Consider the following 20726-nt stretch of genomic DNA (forward strand, 5'->3'; position numbering starts at 1 on the left):
TTTTGTTATATTTATTATTAATATTATCATTTTGTTATGTATTGCTTTATCATTTTAATTATATTTTTCAGATGAACCAATAACTAAAATACAAATTCAGTGTTGGCTGGATCTCGATCTAATATCCCATATTAAACCATATTTCAAGTAGATACATTAGTGTTGGCACACTAACTACAGTAAAACCACATCTCCCATCATCCTCTGCGGCAGCAGCACGAGCAGTCACGTGACGTCATGCGGATGGAACGTTTGTATCCGCTGTTAAAGGAGAAGAAAGTCCAGAGAAAGATGCATGAGGAGGATGACAGCGCTGCCAATCCCAGCAGGAACTCCCGGATCCTGGCGGCCAGGTCTTTAGATGTGTCCGACTGCGACGGCACGAAGGAGCAGAGCGCCAAATTATGCGGCTACCTGAACAAACTGACAGGGAAAGGGCCCCTGAGAGGCTTCAAAACGCGCTGGTTTGTGTACGATCCCAGGAAATGTTACTTGTATTATTTTAAGACTCCTCAAGACGCCCTTCCACTGGGACACATTGAAATAGCGGACGCTTGTTTCAACTATGATGTGGAGGTGGAAGAGGGGCATTTTGAGATCCACACCGAGGGGAAGGAGTTCCTGCTGAAGGTATATCGATATTATAGATCTGCTTATACTAATAAAAATCAAATGCATGAGACCGTTTTCCATATAAAGATTAAATGCACTGAATTTATTGCCTTGATTTTAAAAGATGTTTTAAAATTTCTTAGAAATTTCTTAGTGCATTTTAATATTGTGAACTGACTGTACTTGCAACAAGTGGTTCCAGACCATTCTTATACTCTCAAAAGCGTGTTTTAATGTTTGAGCATAAATTAATATTTTCCATTTTAACGTAGGCCTATGCACGATTTTGTCATGCATGCATAATTTCACTCCTTTTTCCTATTATCAGGGTCATTATAGTTAAAATATATATATTTATATATAGACGTATTAAACAAATCCAATATATATAAGGGTCATTATGATCAATTATAAATATTGTACATTAAAAATGTATTTCAAAAATATGTTACGAAATAAAAAATAATACTAAAATTAATGAAAACAAATGAAAATAACGCACAACAAAATTGGAACTAAAACGAAAACTGAAAATGTTATTTTAAATATTTTATTTTAATTAATTTAATTTAATTGTTTAATGTACATTTGTATATGGATATGTAAAGTGTAGCCCTTAAAATTATAATATAAAATTGTGTAGCCAGATTTCTTCTGAGAAGGGAATGTTTCTTTACACAAAGCATGCTGTCTCAGTCATTCAGCTGTTGTCAGGATACAATATAGCATATTGGACTCATCAATGCTGTAAACATCTTGCCTCGTGACTGGAGAATGTAGGACTATAACACAAGATTGCTGTTGTAATTATGCAAGCTCTGCAGTAGCTTGGTCTTCTCGCTGGACAGGTTCATCATATCTGAATCTATTTAGTAATGTAACAGCATGTCGCTTTCTCAACTTCAAGTTCATTTTCTAGGAAATGTATTTCACACTACATGTAGTTTTGGGCCCTCATGACGCTGTGGTGTAACTATTTGTGATCAGGATCTAGGTTGAAGGGAATGTCTTCAAACAGATCGTCAGTGAGTCTGGCGCAGTTCCCAGCATGCTGAAGATGAGCTGTGTGTACCCTAAAAGGCTGTTGTTGGCTTTATTAATTTATTCAAAACTATATTAAAATGCATGTAAAAAGCATGTTTCTATCTGAATTATACTTCTGAAGTCAAATTTATATTTTCCTAAATAAGTCGAAAATGTCAAGGTAATACAAATACAACTCTCCTGATATCACAATGAAGAAAAAAACCTAATTAAAAGAAGGAAATTGTTGAAAAGAAGATTGATTTTTGGTCTTTCAACCAAATCAAAATCTTGTGGTGCAATTGACCAATAAATAATTAAAAGAATCATTCAATTATATAATAGAGATTATATTAAGAGACTATCTATCTATCTATCTATCTATCTATCTATCTATCTATCTATCTATCTATCTATCTATCTATCTATCATTAAAAAATATTTAATGAAATATGAATTAATATATACACACACATAAATATAATTATTAGAAATACAATCCTTATAAAGCAATATTTATTGATAAATTATAAATTTGATTATGTAAAATATCATGATCCCCAAAATGTAATCGTATTTATGAATTAATAATTCATGATATTTGTAAGCAGTACATTTTACACTAAAAAAAATTAACAGAACTTTTTTTTTTTTAGAAATAATTTGTAATATACATATATTTAAGATTAAAGGAAAATAAATGTTATTAGTTTTCACTTGATGATATTTAAAGGTGCATTAAATGTAAAGATTTTCAAAGGCATATGAATCCAACAGGAATACAAAGAGTATGTTTCTAAAACCTTGGCCCGGTTTCATAGACATGACTTAGCCTAAACCAGGATTAGGCCATAGTTGAATTAGGACATTTAAGTCATTTTTATAAACATCCCTTAAAAAAAAAGCATTACTGGTGTGCATCTTAAGACAAAACAAAGGGACAGACATGTTTTAAGATCAGTCAGTGCAAGTTTCTTTCAGTTGAAACAGCTCAGATTTACATTTTAGTCTAGGACTAGGCTTTTTATTATTGTGGATAAGGTCGTTGACTATTTATTAGCGTTTAAAGCTTTTTCTGTTTTGAAATATATTTTGTTTCTCACAGTTAAAGAGCGACTTCATCACCGAACCGTAAACTGGAACTGAGAATGAAACAAGCGTGATGATTCTCAAAGGGGACAGTCACAGTCACACCTGTCCCTGTTCCTGCCTAGACTACTGTTATACCACAAAACAAAAATAGAGCCTTGGTTTCACACTACTTTTCTTTCTTCTTTCTGCGTGCAGGCGCCCAACAGGCAGGTGATGCATTATTGGCTGCAGCAGTTACAGCAGAAACGATGGGAGTTCTGCAACATGTCTGGCCACCGAGACAGCTGGTGCTCCCCCACCCCTTTTTTTCCACATACAGGCCTGGTGGCCAAAGATGCAGGTGAGAGATATGGAGAAATAAGCAGACTGTGACAAACACACAAAGCACTGAAAGAAAGAACGATAAAAATCAGCTGTTGATCATGTCCTCTATTCATATGTGGATTTTTTTGATGTTGTCGTAATGTCAACCTGTAGTTTGTTGCTGCTTGTCATGTGAGGTGAGTCAAAGATCATAAATGTGCATGATTCCTCAGGCCATGTGACACTGTTTTAAATAGTCTCCAGCTTTTAGAAAGCATGCGAGTAAATATACTAGTAGAAGGTTATTTTATATCCGTGAATATGTATTATTAAATTGAGGTTTCTGATAACCTATTTTTTTGGTCTTGCTCAAATTGCATGAATATTAGTTTTGTATACACACATGTATGCACAAGTTTTTTTCTTGATTTCTGTTTCCTTTTAATGAGGGACTATAAATGTTCTTTTATCCTTCAGACAGTTTTGTGGTTTCTGCTGTTTGAGAATAGCTGTAGCATTTAGTATTATTTTAGAAGTTGAAAAGGCAGAACCAAAATAAAAAGCCAGTGTGCTTCCTCCTTATTCCTGTTACTTAGTAAGCCATTTTTTAATTAACAAATGCACCTGTGAACCTCTATGCAGTAGTCATTTAATGAAATTAATTAACATAGTTGTTACTGAAATTTGTAATGATAACAATAGTAATGTGAAGCTAATTTATAGTAAACTTTCTTGGTATCACATTAATGTTTGTCCCATGGTAGTACAGCTATATTTCAGCAACATTATTATTGCACCAGAGTCAGAGAGTAATTTATGTAGTGGTTTCTGATACATCCAAAATACTATATTTTCATTATATGAAGATTATAGCTCCGCATATAAACAGACTGATTTAGTGGGGTGTTTTAAGCAAATAGTTTGTTTCTTCATCAGAACAGATTTGGAAAAATTTAGCATTGCATCACTTGCTCACCAATGGATCCTCTGCAGTGAATGGGTGCCGTCAGAATGAGTGACCAAACAGCTGATAAAAACATCACAATAATCCACAAGTATTCCACACCACTCTAGTCCATCAGTTAACGTCTAGTGAAGTGAAAGGCTGCATGTTTGTCATAAACAAATGCATCGTTAAGGGGTTTTAACTTTAAAACATGACTTCCGGCCAAAATACCATTCCGTCCATAATACATCATAACTCTTCCTGTAGGTGAAAAAGTCTCTCTTGTCCTCTCACATCAAAATCCACCAACATATTTGTTTAGAATTGACAGCATATTAATACACATATATGCTGTAAGATAACTAACAAGGATAACAGGGTTGACAATTTTAGAGTTTTAGACATTACTAACCTTGTGCATGGAACTACATGGTGTTTATTACAAATAGAGTTCATTTCTGATGTTTCTATAAATATCTGCTTTACTATAATCCATTCTTTACTGTACAAAATCACAGTAACAGGGTTGATCATTTAAGATTGTCCACTATGGACAAAAATACAAAAACACAGAGATTATCAACTATATTAAAAAGAGAGAAGACATTTGTCTTTGCACAGTTCACTTCCTAAAAGGATGCAATTTTGACCAGTATAAACAATTGTAGTTAAGGGATGTTTAATTGTAACATGATTGCATAACCTGGGGAAACACCTTTTAATTTTTTTTTTAAATGCATTATGTAATCTATGTATAACTCATAATTTTAAATGTCTTTTTATCAGAATCTACATACAGTATTTATTCATGCAACAAACTGTCAACCCTGTTACTGCTGTTAGTTGGAAAAACCCAATCGAGAAACATTGACGAGTGTTGATGAAAAACAAATTGTTGGCTATTTACGAATAAAGTCATTATTTCAACATATGTTAATGAGGGATACAGAAGGCCTTTTTTAGGATGAAATTACTTGTTTCTCTTTAGTTCCGATTTTCTAACTGTGACTGAGAAATGCAAATGAACACTGATAACGCAAACTGTGACTGTTGTTTTAGAAGCAATGCTCTGTGAGAAGCCCAACAAGAGCATGGAAAGTGTTCGGAATGACTTTGCCGTGGAGATGGACAGTGATGGGCTGGTCGGGCTCCAGACGCTGCGTAACCCTGTGGCACAACCCAATGCAGCTCTCAACTCCCTCCGACACTGGGGCTCTGAGATCAGGTAGGAGGCTGGGAAACTCACACTAGGATGGACCGCTATTGGGCATCATGTGGCATCAAGGTTTACTGTATTAATTGAAATCCTGCATGTCGAGTAAGTATTATGAATTAAAAAGATAAAAGATATTTATAAAAGAACGACAACTGAAATTATGTAGGTGTTAATGAAGTAAGTGTTTTATGTAAGAAATTACAGTTTGTCTGGGGTTTTTTTGGGGGGGTGGGGGGGTTATATTTCTTTATTCAGTCATAATTTAACTGTCCTAATGCTTTAAAACTGTGGACAAAAGCTGTTGTTGTTTGGTCTGATAATGTGAAAACAATATTAGAAACCAAATATTAGAAAAATCAACAGATTGATTATCAAAATAAGTGCTAGTTGCAGCTTAAGTACTTTGTAATGAGAAAAGAATATGCTCTTTTAAAATATTGTCATAATATTATATTCATATAATACAATTCATATAATTATCTGCTTTCAACATTAGCCTAATTAGATTGAAACTTATAAATAATAAAAATGTAGGCAGATGCAATCGACTATAGTCTGATAATTGACAAGTTATGCTGTAAATCCCAATTAGTCAGTATGGTTAAGTATTTTGAGTATTGTGGTTGAGACAGAATAATTTGTCACTTTTAATACTCTATGTATGCATGTCTAATTATAAATGGACAAAATTACAGGTACATCTGTATCTTGATTTAGAATGATTCATATTTAACTACTTTCCCAACTGTTGGCATGTGTGAACTTTTTCAAACTTTTCAAAAGACTTTGGACGCATCTGTTTGGATGACGTAATGCTGAAGTCGGCCAGAGGACTGAATCTGGGTTTCAGCAAAGATAAACAGACTAAAATAGCTGGAAATTCTACAGCAGCTCCATGTTAGCTTTTAAGAGGCTGGCAATAGAATACTTTGACCCTTTATGCAAATAAAAGAAGACTTATAAATGTCATGTGAGAGAGGTTAAAAAACAGTAATCGCAGAACATGATGACAGCAAGACAAATGTAGCACATATGCCATATTATTACGTGTTTGAGTGGAAGGTCTTTACCATCGCCAGGTTTTGAATTAACTCTGACAACATTTGACAACAGTAGTTGCGAGTTCAGTCTTTGGCAATGTACTGTGGTTAAGTTAATACTGTTACACATTACATGAATTTTGCTTCTCTGTACCTATATTGCATGATAACATTTCCTTGTTTCTAACACCTTCTATCAGAAATAGCATGTCTCACCTACGGGCCGGCAGAGGAGGAGAAAACAGGCGCAGTGTGTTTTACACAGCCAGCAGTGAGGACTGGGAGATGGTGGATCCTCCAAGCAAAGACACACCAGAACACAAACCTCCATCTGACGGCCAGCGCAGGGAAAGCCCATCTCACCTCCGACGATGTAACATGATTGTTCAGATATTTTAATGACATACAAATGATTCAGTTAAACTGAAGGCCTCTGAAACTGTGTCTGTCTTGTCACTCCTGACTGCCCACAGACTCCATTGGCTCAGCGTTTACGTTTGACTTCCGCAACCCCTCGAGAATGAAACGGCCCTTTCACATGGGCTCTGGGAAACCCAGCCGCAGTGCGGAGAGCTCACCGGTTGAATGTAACGGGACCAAGACCTCCGAACTTCATCTCCGCATTCAGAGCCAGCAGGAGGAGATCAACCACCTGCAGGAGCAGGAAAACCAGCTCAGAGAAGAGCTCGCCGGTCAGAAGGTATGATATGAGTAAATCAGGTTGGGACTAGGGGTGGTAGATAAACCAATAGACCCAATTAACCAGTAGAAATTTGTCAACCGGTAGAGATTTTGGACTATCGTCTCTATCGCACCTACACGCTCACGTGACGCTGCTGTGCTACATGGTCATGAAAACGTATCGTTTGCAATTCGTTTTTAAGCATTGCGGTTTAAAAACAAGTGATTTGAAGCAGTTGAAATGCAATCAGCAGTGAAAGAAGTCATTTTGTTAAATGTGCGGACTGTTTGAGAGACTGTTTCTGACTGCTGTCAGAGAGGCGTGCGTACATGGAGGAGTATTGAATGGAGTTATTTTTGTAGGCCTTGACGGTTAAATACACACACTTCTATGTGTCAAAATGCACATTTTTGCAAGTATCCTCGTAAACACAGTAATTTAGGTCTTCAGTGAAAGAAAACATGTGTAACAGTATATTGGATCCAGGCAGCTCTTATAGTGACAGCAGTCTAATATTCCTGCTGTGTGTAATTCATGTTAATCAAACGACAAAAGAGAGAAAATCTCTCACTGCTCTTGACTAAATAAATTTTGTAACTTTAATAAGAAGAATATGTATTTAATGTACACAGTGAAGAATGCAGTGTTTTATACATTTGATTGTTACACAATGTATGTAGCATTTCTTATTTATTTGTTCTACTGTCGTTTTTTTGTCCTATTGCTTGTAATTATTTTGTATTCTTATTTCATCGCTGACTGTTTACTTGTCCTTAGTGAGGTTGAGTTTAGGTTTTGTTTTGTTTTTTAATCTAGGCTAGTGTTAGTTTTTTTTTTGTGATATTGACACTGGAGACAAGAATTATGAAATGTCTATACTATCAAAATTTGGATATCATAAATACTTTAATTAAAGCATAGATAACTATATTGTGATATATATTGTTACCATGAAATAAAATGACTCACTTCCCCCATGTTGTACCATGCTGACATAGTCTTACTGCAAAGGCAGGCAGCAGTTCAAAACAGATTTTTAAAATAGGAATTTCATAGCTGTTTTTTAATAGTTCCTCGTTCCTTGAAGTACTCATACATGGGGATTTCCTGAATGTTGACACAGTGCCTGATTATTCTACTTGTCCTCTACATTTATAATTCAAAGACTTTTCTTATATCTACAGTAGCTTCAAGTTTTGGTGCAGTAAGCCATTTCTTACATCAGCTGTATATTTCTGTGTGCTTTTCTATAAAGGTGTCAGCACATCTTAAGCATGGGCCTTGAGAACCACAAAATGGGTACTGTTGTTGTGCTTTTCCCTTTAAACTTCCCCTTTGGCCCCTGGCTGTGCTTTTAACATTTTAACAACTCTAGATAATGATTCTGTATAACATGTAAACAATACTATGTTTATTCATAATTACAACGGTAGCACTTCATTTTACAGTACGTGTACGTCCCTGGTACATACATGGTAAATATATTGTACCTACAGGCAAATGAGTGGAAACACAAGGTACTTACCTGAAGTGCATGTACATGGTAACAAATAAAAAACACGGCTGTACTTAACAGTCGTACATGCATGGTAATTAGTTTGTACATATAGACAAGTGTGGGTAAGAACGGTCACTTACAGGTAGTGCCCGTACATGGTAACTAATTAGATACTTTACTGTACTTACTAATGTATATACATGGTAAATATGTAGTACTTACGGACAATTGGGTACAAACAGGCAGGTCCTTACAGTATCCGTATATAGTAACTAATAAACACATTATTGTACATACTAATTGTATGTACATGGTAAATGTGTAGCACCTATGGAAAAATGTGCTATTATGTGGTAACAAACAAGACACATACTGTACTTGGTATACACATGGTAAATATGTAGTACTTACAAACAAGTGTGTGTTGATGTTAAATTGCTCTCCACAACAGTGCTTACAAAGTTTGAAGTACTGGTAATTCCTGTGTAATGTTTATGTAAAATGGTGCATTTTATTTTACAGTCCTATTTCCATATACTTATTATGTAAGTACTGGTGTATGTACGTTTTAACTAACAGGAGAAGGGGTGAAGGCGGGTCTCTGGCCCCTCAAAACCAGTTGCTTCGGGCAGATGGGGCTCGTTAACCTTGATTGGTAGCCCATCTAGGAGAAGGTAAACTCCGATCCTAAACCTCCGCTGCCTTGCGGCTATACCCACCGATGGGAAGGCTAGGGGAGTAAACCCCGATTTCAAATCCGGAGATGGAGTCCCAAAGGCGGTCCGACGTTGTCTTCAACGTTCTTCCGGCAACTCCTGCGACGCCGCTGGTGCCAAGCTGTATCGGCATTCGCCTTTCCCTTGGATCCACCAGCTGCGCGGAGAGGGGGAGTCTGCTGCATGGGCAACAGCTGATTCTCCATACTACCCTGCCCAGGCTTCGTAGTTTCCACTGGAGAGGACACTCCAGCGTCGCCACAAGGTGGCGGCACTGGAAACTACACCATCGTCTCACGTAGACGGAAGGATGCCGACGACGACGGTGTATGTACCTATTAGTTAATGTACAGAATAAGTTATGCGGTACTCATGTTGGGGTATAAACATGGACCAAGGTACTTATTGAGTAATTGATGGTAGATGTACAGAGTAAGTATACGGAAATAGGACTGTAAAATAAAGTGCACCATTTTACATAAACATTACACAGAAATGACCAATTCTTCAAACTTTGTAAGCACTGTTGTGGAGAGCAATTTAACATTAACACACACTTGTTTGTAAGTACTACATATTTACCATGTGTATACCAAGTACAGTATGTGTCTTGTTTGTTAGAATCAGAATAAGCTTTATTGGCCAATATGTACCAGGGATGTACACGTACTGTAAAATAAAGTGCTACCATTACAACATTATTGATAATATTTTATTAACATGTTTTCTTTACGATTTGCTAATTCCCCCAAAAATGTGTTCAGTTACACACTGAATTAGGTGTGATGAGACTTATTGACTGAAAATACTGTTGTTTTATTAAAACATGCTGAGAAACTTACAAAAAATTTAATTTTACAACTTAATAAAAACATGCTGAGAAAAGTATCTGTCAAAAATGAAAACTAAAACTTGATCCAGAGACAACAAACTGAGCAATGGGTCTTTCTTTGAACCTGCATTTCAGTTCCTTGTCATAGTTCAGGTTGCATCATGTGCAGACTTTTGAAAGTAGTAAATTGAATGTTTGTACAGAATAATGGTTAACTTTATTTGATCCTCCAGGTCTCTTTTTTGTTATATCAGTTTGGTGATAATTCACCAGTCCATGACGATAAATGACATTTGATAGCTGAAGGTTATCAAAACCTTTCTCCAAAATGTTGATCTGATTTGGAAAATAATACCTAATACAAAACCAAACTATTCTAGGGTCAGAATGTAACACAAATGTCTTTATCCCGGACAAACCCCCAACTTAGTTTGACCCCAGTTAAGAGTGCTACCACAGCAAGTGTTCTGAGTTCTCTTGATATTTATTGTGCCAAGCAAAGTAAAAAGCAATGAATGAGTAATTTAGTCGATCTTATGTAAAGACTTAGTGCCAGCTGGCTCTAGTGCAGGGGTAGCCAACCCTGCTCCTGGAGGCTACGTTTCTGTTGATTTTAGTTCCAGTTCTACTCTAGTACCCCTGCCTGTTAAGTAATTCAGAACACATTGATTAGTTGGTTCAGGTGTGTTCGATTAGGGCTGGAGCTAAACTCTACAGCAGGGCTGGGCAACTTCCGTCCTGGAGGGCCACTGTCCTGCAGAGTTTAGCCCCATCCCTAATCAAACACACCTGAATAAGCTATTTAATGTCTTCAAGATCACTAGAAAGCTACAGGCAGGTGTGTTTGATTAGGGTTGAAGTAGTCAGGGAACTTTGACCGCTTTGAATGGCCAAGGCCTGCCCAAGAGGCCATATGACTGACAGTTAAAGCAACCAATCATGTTTCGTTTTGTGCCGAGTCATGTTTAGGGGCATGGAAATGTCAAGAGGTCCTCGCTGCAGCCTGTAGCACGATGACGTACTGGATAAGATCCAATACATAATGATGTTTTACGCACATGTGCTGTGTAGGTCTAAAATTCATGTTTTTATTTACATTTAATCATTTTGCAGACGTTTTTATCCAAAGAGACTTCGTCTAAGTGAAGTCTAACAGTACATGTAGCAATTAAGGGTTTTTGATCTACATTACAATACGCGATGACCTACATTACATTACAATGTAAAAACTTTAATGTCTAAATTCATCCACAATGTTTTTGTCTTTACTGGCGACTTCAAAGTTTTTACATTTTTTTTTTTTTTCATATGTTATCGCCAGGATGCCCACATCAGTGCTGTATCCATTATTATAAGGATACAACAAGCACTGTAACATGATATGAAGAGTTTATTTGCAAAAACAGATACCTCTGGTTTTTTTTTTTCATTTTCAAAAATCATGTTTTTATTTGTTTTTATTGTGTTTTGTTGTGTTAATTAGCTGTTTTTTATTTATTTTTAACCTAGTCAAAATAACCCAACTGCAGTTTGATTGAGATTAATTGAAATGCACAGTGAAGAAACATGATTTCTGAGAATTGTTAAAAACATAGTTATCTGTTTTTGCAAATGAACTCTTCATATGCAGATGTTGCACTGTACATAGCTAATTATAAAGATATGCATCACTCTGACAGAGTTAGCTTCTATGTTAGTTGTCTTTTTGATTGTATCCATCATGTTTATTTAAATTTCATAGGGGATATTAAATGACTGCAGATCCATTTTGTTTATATAGCTATTACAAATATTTTCAATAGGCTAATAATAATATAAAAAAAAAACATTACATTTATAAAAAGACTTTACCTCGCTAATAACGGCTGTCCCAGACGAAAGATTGTCATTGTGAAGCAATCGTCGTGATTTCTGTCATCGTGTCTCCTAATCAGTGGTCCTGTGTCGTACAGTGAGAGAGGTTCAGAGATGGCCGTTGTCACGGTCTAGCGATCAAAGATAGCCAACGATACACAACATGATCATCGCACAGTGTTTTTGCTGGTATGATCCACGTTTACTGGCCAACCAATAAAAATGTAACATGAAATCGTGACATGGCACTAAAAAATAAAACTTCTTACCTCAAGCTCTTATCCCTTCCTCTTTCGCCGCTTCCAATTTTTTTTCAGCACACGTAAAAAATACAACTGTTAAAGTGATTTATCATGCTCTTTTTGTTTACCACTAGCGCATGCTGGTGACGTTTTATTCTTTTATAGTAACGTGTGTTGTAGCGTACGAGTCAATAGGTGTCATCATCATACATTCTACACGCATGTCGTAGCCAAGTTTATTAGATCCATGTCGCACAGTGTGACATGCAGTGATCTTATAGGATTACTAAAATTGTGCAGTGTGTTTTGGGCTTTAGGTAGTAGGCCATCAGGAGCAGAGTTGGCTACCATTGTGAACTTTGACCTCAGGATTTAAAGACTAATCAATGACTAAAAAGAATTCCCATTTTGCTTCAGCAGTTGGTGTTTCTGAGTAGTTTATCTGAGTAATTGATAGGTCACTCATCTCATAGGCTTGAGCTTCACACAGTATTCTGTTCTACCAGGAGTTGGTTCGTCTTCTACAACAAACACTTCGTAGCTCCCAATGCGACTGGCGTTCCACAGTGTCTCCTGGGAACATGGAGCCTCACAGTCATAACCAAGCTGAGGTGGACAAAGCCCTAGCAGAGAGAGACACCCAGATCAAAGACCTTTGTGGGCACATGGAGAAGCTAGCCTTGGAGAAGGAGAGTCTTCAACAGGAGTTGAAGAGTTTGAAGATCAAAGTTGGGGAGATGAATGAACAGCTGGGCATGCTCATGGAGACCATTCAGGCCAAGGACGAAGTCATCATAAAACTTTCCCAGCAGAGTGTTGATGAAGGAACCCAGTCGGCTGAATGCAACTCACCTAGTGCAACTAGGGAACAACAAGAGTTGGACATCCTGAAGGTAGGACAAGAACATCCTAATATATGTATCTTGTATTTGTGAGATTGTAAATCAGTGGGAGCCTGAGGTGAAAAATATCTTACATAGGCAAGAGCTGCATGCAAGACTAAGGCATGTTAGAAGTCGTTGACGTTGAGTCCAAGTCAACTCTTTTGTCACAAGACCAATTAAAGTCTCGGATACTTTTGGTAGTAGTTGTCTATATATTGAAGGTTAGATTTATAAACACTTCATGACTGTTTTGTACATTATCTTTGGTGTCTAACATATAACATTTTGTGTTTTCACACTTTTCCAGGACAGCCTTCAGGGCTACAAATCCCAAAATAACTTCTTAAACAAAGAAATTCTGGAGTTGATGGTCTTAAGAAGAAATGCTGAATCCAGAGAGAAAGCGCTGGAGGCAAAGGTCTGTGACTTTAGCTACGCACTGCACACAAACCACCCTGGATGTTATGTTTGTAGATTCTTTCTTATGTGCCATGTTAGCATTTCCTTTTCCTTTTCACTAGCATTCCAACCTTTGCAAGGCTGCCTGTGCATGTTTTTGATTTTTTGAGGGATCATTTTTTTGTTCTTCACATGTTCTTTTTTCCTTTGTTGTGTGCTCAACAGTGCACCAGTTTGGAGGCCAAGCTGTGTCAGGTGGAGAGTAAGTACCTGGTTCTACTACAGGAAGTGAAGTCTCCCGTTTGCTCCTCTTCGGAGCAGACCCATAGGGGAGAGGTCATCACCCGCTTACTAGAAGATGCACTACAGGTGGAGAGCGCAGACCAACAGGAACATCCTATCCTCAAACCCAATGCTGTCAGGTATCATGTCGCGAAAAATAGTATTTTCCTTGCTTTTATATGTACAGATCCTCAGTGTATACCTCCCTATTGCAATCTAGATTATTTATGCAAATTTAGCAGCAAAAATTAGTTACACAGAAGTTGACAAGATAATAAAATCACAACCATGAAAATGTTGACTTTTTAAGATATAAACACGTTTTCAGTATTCAGGAATTATTATTAATTTCATCTGCAATTGGTCATAGCACTGGTCATTTACATATTGCAGTCTTAAAGATACAGTAGAAAAAAAAATTGAGGTTTTATTGTAAGAGCCTGGGAGAAAGCTATACATGGTCATGTACAAGGAAAATTTTGATTGCTGGTACCAGAAACCTTGTCTAACATTACATGTGTAGGTACTTGTAGGTAAAAATTATACAGAATTATAGAATATGGCCACTTCAAACTTTCTGTTACCAAAACAACAGTAGAACTAGCTCGGTCACCATCCAGTTTGACTTTTCTTTTGTTTACTTTCATTTTTGTGCTTCCACCCTTCTGAAGATCCCATCTTCAATCATGTCTGGTCTTGTTAGTATTCTTCAAATGCTTCTTGACTACAGGAACAGGATGTTTTCCTGGTTCTGCAGAACATGTCATGCTGTTCTTGAGTGGATCCACCTTCATGCATGCTTGGTTTCAATTACGCCAACTAGTTGCTAATTAACTATTGGCTTTGTTACTTTTGTTACAAATTGCTTGTAAACCATATAACCTGTGATACTGTTTACTTTCTCATTTAGTGAGTATGATATTTATGGCTTCAAAACTGTCCCAGAGGAAGAGGATGATGAGGAAAAACTTGAAGCAAAAAAGAGAGCGCTAGACCTGAAGTCCCTTTCCCTAACAGACCAGGAGACCTCAGTTAGGGTAAAGTGGGACAACTACCTGGCCATCACCATGAACAGAGAGATGGTTCGATCTCCAGAGCTTAAGGCACTGATGCGAAGTGGCGTTCCCCATAACCACCGTTCCAAGGTGTGGAGCTGGTGCGTTAACTTCCATGTGAAGAAGATGCGAGACGACGTGCCAAAAGACTATTACCAGACCCTTCTGTCCACGGTGAACGAAAAACCAAACCCGGCCTGTAAGCAGATAGAGCTGGATCTTCTCCGGACGCTTCCTAACAACAAGCACTATGCTTCTCCTGACTCGGATGGCATCCAGAAACTCAGGAACGTGCTGCTGGCTTTCTCCTGGAGGAATCCAGATATCGGCTACTGCCAAGGCCTCAACAGGTATCAGGTCCAAGTGATTCCATCAGCTCTCAAGGTCATTGGTGGGGTGTTTGTTTCCTCACGTCTAAAGTTATGTCAACATCTTAAAATCTATAGATCTGAAAGAGATTTCTGATTCTTTCAGGCTGGCAGCTATTGCTCTTCTGTATTTGGACCAAGAAGACGCTTTCTGGTGTCTCGTGGCTATTGTGGAGGTCTTCATGCCACGTGATTATTACACTAAAACACTGCTAGGCTCGCAGGTACTGTTTCAAGATTGTTCTCTCTTTCACAGTCAAGAAAAATTCCCCTAAAAATCTGGCGATTGGAGCACGGGGCTTTGACAATGTCTTTGTTTGCTGGATATGACTCACTAGCAGCTGGCTAACAGCACATCTCTTTTTTATTGTCATCTGTCACAATGGCGTTGAGTTTTCAGGCTCCTTTCCATCGACAAGACATTAACATGCTTGTTGAGCAAACTTTACCACATTTTGGCCTTATGCAACGTGAAACAGTGTCATGTTTTAACTTAGTTTCCGTTTACTAACCGCATGTTTGTATGCAGAGTAAGTAGCCAAATGCTTTTCAATTGAAACCACATTATTGGCACGCTGCTAGTTACAGCTTTTCATTGCTGACATGTGACTGCAGCAGAGTCCAAAATGAGCTTTTGCCAGACCTGCTAATGGTGACTGAATTGATTGTTTTTGACTGTGTCTTGTTTTTGATGTAGGTAGATCAGCGTGTGTTGAAGGACCTGATGTACGAGAAGTTACCCAGGCTTCATGGTCATTTTGAGCATTATAAGGTGGACACCTCTCTCATCACCTTCAACTGGTTCCTGGTTGTATTTGTGGACAGCGTGGTCAGTGACATCCTCTTCAAGATCTGGGACGCTTTTCTCTATGAGGGACCCAAGGTATGGCGAATTATGTTGACATCCTTCAACATAGAATACTACTGAACTTATAAATCAAACTGCTGCCAATCATGCATACTTTTCCCTTGAAGCCTGGGTGTTATTCGTTTTAGTTTAATTAATGTTTTATATAACCACAATAAGATGACATGAGATTACTGACACATCTAAAATTGAGCATTGTAAATCCTCAGACACTTAGATATTAATTTTTTAATACTTGCCTTTCTTATGATTAATAATGAGTCATATTTGTCTGGTTGTTTCAGGGTGGCAGTACTCTGTGTGCTGATATGTTTTGATGTCTCTTTTTAGATCATTTTCAGATTTGCTCTTGCACTCTTCAAATACAAAGAAGAGGAATTTCTAAAGCTCCAGGATCCCATGACCATTTTTAAGTACCTTCGGTACTTCACACGTACAATCTTGGATGCCAGGTTTGTGCTTCTGGTGTAAGGGATAGCAATGATCATGAAATACACTTTTAGAGACTTTTAAAAAAAACATTATTTTCACATAATCATATTTCACTTCTTATACTATACAATTTATAGTGGCTTTATTTATTATTTATTTATTTTGGAATAATAATAATAATAACAAATACACAAATAATATTATTTTATTATTATTATACATATTAATTATATTCTCTTATTTTAAATGTTTTTAAATTTTGTAATCATTTCAATTTGTGGTTTGATTCATCAGATTTGGGAAAACAACTTACACGCAGCTGATATAATAATCAGAATCAGAATGAGCTTTATTGGCCAAGTATGTTTACTCCTAGGCTACGAGGAATTAGTTTTAGTGACAGAAGCTCCACAGGGCAACAGAAAGACAGCAACAGGACAGGACACAGATATTAAAAGAATAATATCCAAATAGGCAATGTACAAAACAGCAAAAACACAATATATAATATAGACAATTATGTGTATAAAGGTCTGATATGTGCAAATTTGAAATGAAAATATAAATAAGTGTGGTGAATAATGTATAATAGAGTTAATAATAATAATGAGGATGCAGTACACAGAAAATATTTATATTTTATTATAAATATTTATAATGTATTTTTGTAGGAACATTATCGATCTATCTATTATAAATAATACATTGAATAATATATTATTATTAAATATTTGTAATAATAATAATTGTTGTTGTAAATATTTATTATATCTAATAATTTATGTATTTTTTGCAGGAATGTTTATTTATCTATCTATCTATCTATCTATCTATCTATCTATCTATCTATCTATCTATCTATCTATTATAAATAAATGGAATAATAATATTATTATTAATTTATTATTAAATTATTTATATTATTATTAAATATTTGTAGTAATAATTGTTGATATTATTGTAAATATTTATTATATATAATCACTTATGTATTTTTGCAGGAACGCTATCTAGCTATCTATCTATTATAAATAATAAATGTATTAATATATTATTATTAATTTATTAGTAAATTATTTATATGATTAAATATTTGCAATAATAATAATAATTGTTGTTAATATTATTATTATTATTATTATTATTATTGTAAATATCTATTATATATAATCAATTTTATGTATTTTTTGCAGGAACATTATCCATCTATATCTATTATAAATAATAAATTAAGTAATACATTATTATTAAATGATTATTTATTTATATTATTATTAAATATTTATAATAATAATTGTTGATGATATTATTATTGTAAATATGTATTACATATAATCAATCTTATGTATTTTTGCAGGAACGTTATCTGTCTAGCTATTATAAATAATAAATTGAATAATATATTATTATTAATTTATCATTAAATTATTTATATGTTTGCAATAACAATAATAAATGTTAATATTATTATTATTATTGTAAATATTATATAATCAATTTTATGTATTTTTTGCAGGAAGGTTATCTATCTATCCATCTATATATATTATAAATAATATATTAAGTAATACATTATTAAATTATTTATATTATTATTAAATATTTGTAATAATAATTGTTGATATTATTATTATTATTATTATTATTGTAAATATTTATTATATATAATCAATTTTATGTATTTTTGCAGGAATGTTATTTATCTATCTATCTATCTATCATAAATAATAAAGTAATACATTATTATTAAATTATTAGTTATATTATTATTAAATATTTGTAATAATAATAATAATAATAGTTTTATTATTGTTGTTGTTGTAAAGAATTATTATATATCTTTTTTTTTTTCTTAAATGCTTTGACGTATTTTATTTGTAGTTTCAGGTATTGTTTATGATTACCTTTTTATTGTACTTTGCTGTTTTGATTCTTCAGAGTTGGGAAAGCAACTTGTTTCATGTCAGCTACCATTTTACAGGAACATTATCTATTATTTATTATATTTTAAATGATTTATTACCCTATGTTATATATGATCTTGCGTTTTCTCACAGGAAGTTGATGAGCATGGCCTTTGTGGACATGAACCCATTCCCACTGAGGCAGATCCAGAACCGTCGCACATTCCACCTGGAGAAGGTCCGTCTGGAGCTCACCGAGCTGGAAGCCATCCGTCAGACCTTCCTGCGGGAGAGAGACAACACCCTGGACGGCCGCACACTCATCAGTGACGACGAGGAGGACAGCTGAACCACAGCCAATAAGGGACCAGACCTGCAAAGATGATTAGCCAATCACATTGTGTCTTATTCTTTTTTTTATAGTGTATTTCACTCAACAAACTGTGACTTCGAGAGACCAAAGAACAGTATTCCTTTTGATTAATCAAAATGGATGTATTTTTTCATCGTCTTGTCCAGTATTTCATCCATTTGTACGTTGACCAAAATCAGTCTTAAAGTAACTAAAATACTTTGCATTTAGGTAGTCATGATTGGTGCGGATTGCACAAGTGTCAAAATTCTGATACACTTATATTTTGCAGGACATATTAGGATGTACAATCCTGGACACCACCACTTTTTCTTTCAGCCGCACTTATTGAACTTTGTTTGTTTATTTACTTGTAATAATCATATCAGTACTTGTATTATATTGAATGATAATTTGATATAAATCAAATTCAAGTTTACGAGGCCTGCCCTCTTTCTAAACATTCGGTACTTTTACTCAGTTTAACTAAATTCGCTGTCCAGTCAAGGAGTGGAAAAACGCACATATGCGTTAGATCTACCTAACAGTACTTCCTGTCTGCTCAGGACGTGATTACCAAACCCTGCCATATCACATGACTTTTTAACATGTTTCACAAGCATCGGTTATTGTGTATTTAGGTTCTAGATGCAAAATGCACGTTTGCTGTCAGTCTAAAATCCACAGCGAATCCTGAAGCTGCTCAAAATTAAGATAATGTGGAAGTTGGGGTTTTTGCTCGTTTGTTGTTTTAAAAGGTTCTAAGAAAGCGTTTGTTGTTACTGAACTTCACTTTACATTTACGCATTTAGCAGATGCTTTTATCCAAAGCGACTTGCATTGCATTCAAGTTACAGTTTTTACATTTTATCAGCTCTTGCTTTCCCTGGGAATCAAACCCATGACCTTGGCGTTGCTAGCGCCATGCTCCACTATTTGAGCTACAGGAAAGCCTTAAAATTGAAAATGGAGTAACAACCCATAAGGGCCTGTCTAATGAGGGAATGTATGTCTGAATTATTAGCACTTTTCTTAACTTTCAGTGTACAATTTTACTTCTGTCATTTCAAAGTTATTTGTTACAAACATGTGTGCTTGGAAAAGCTGTGCACCCTTTTAAATATCAGTGCAAGTACATTTAAGATTCAAGATTTTTATTTGTCACATACACAATTATACAGAGTATAACCAGCAGTGAAATGTAGGTCAGGTCCGCTCCAAGGACAGTGCAATTATAAAGTATACAAATATTAAGAAAAATAAAAGATAACAATTATAAATATAAATGTGCAGGTCAGTATGTTGTTGACTTAGTAATAAAGAGGAATGTGCCAAAAGAATGTGCAAAAAGTTGTACAGGGAAATTAAATTTAGTGCAGTTTATATATCTTTTACTCCATTTCATTATGGTATTGAATACGCATATTATACATTTTTCACCTGCTAGTATGACTGCAAATGTCAAGACGAACAAAAATGTGAAACATGATCTTTGGTTTTACTGTGAGAGCCGGTCTCTCATAATGGACATGTTTTGCATGTAGATTTTGTCACCCACAATTCCCTTATAATAGAAATTTGTTATTCTTTGTTATTTGAACTCAAACTAAGCCCATGTTTGCATATTTCATTCTGTTTTTCAGACTTGTTGGGACATTAGTTGTCCAGATAATCTTTCATATTTTCCATGTTATATAGCCATCACGTATGTTATATGAGCTATTATAGCAGTTTTCTTATGTCTTCAGCGAGTAAGCTATGATTTCAAACCGTCTTTGATGCTGTTGCTCGATGCAATGCATTGCACAGGCCTTTATGTGTATACAAAATAATTGAATTATGTGTAATGTTTCTGAAACTTGTCTTATGACATAATCCTCCAATTCTGATTTTTTTTTTTTACTTATGCATGATCATCCAATAAATTTCTATTCTATTCTAATTTTCATTTTGTTTGTGTAGTTCTGAAACATCTCAGTAGCCTCCTCCATAAACAATACAACAGCTGCAAAGGTCTTTCTACATCTTTTCCACAGGAAATACTGCATAAGCACTACAATAGAGGGGTCACCACATCTTAAATCCTTCCTGTTTTTGTGATGGTTATATAATATTAAAATATAAAA

General features: G+C 35.4%; 1 protein-coding gene across 1 annotated transcript; it reads left to right on the forward strand.

The window, feature by feature from the left end:
• The first annotated feature begins 214 nt into the window (after positions 1-214).
• On the forward strand, positions 215-19873 carry LOC306868401 (TBC1 domain family member 2B-like). Its single transcript, XM_079414527.1, has 13 exons — positions 215-630; positions 2923-3067; positions 5036-5201; positions 6433-6605; positions 6706-6932; positions 12563-12949; positions 13248-13358; positions 13565-13761; positions 14532-15026; positions 15151-15268; positions 15742-15927; positions 16243-16364; positions 18402-19873. The coding sequence occupies exons 1-13, from the start codon at positions 238-240 to the stop codon at positions 18595-18597; spliced, it is 2916 nt and encodes a 971-aa protein (XP_079270653.1). The 5' UTR covers positions 215-237; the 3' UTR covers positions 18598-19873.
• The last annotated feature ends 853 nt before the right edge of the window (positions 19874-20726 follow it).

The sequence above is a fragment of the Barbus barbus genome, assembly GCF_936440315.1.
Source record: "Barbus barbus genome assembly, chromosome: 50".
Lineage (NCBI taxonomy): Eukaryota > Metazoa > Chordata > Actinopteri > Cypriniformes > Cyprinidae > Barbus > Barbus barbus.

Coding starts and splice junctions, on each gene's coding strand:
- LOC306868401 (XM_079414527.1), top strand. CDS start 238: ATGCGGATGGAACGTTTGTATCCGCTGTTAAAGGAGAAGAAAGTCCAG. Junction 12,950..13,247: donor AAGAGTTGGACATCCTGAAG/GTAGGACAAGAA, acceptor ACACTTTTCCAG/GACAGCCTTCAGGGCTACAA. Junction 16,365..18,401: donor CGTACAATCTTGGATGCCAG/GTTTGTGCTTCT, acceptor GTTTTCTCACAG/GAAGTTGATGAGCATGGCCT.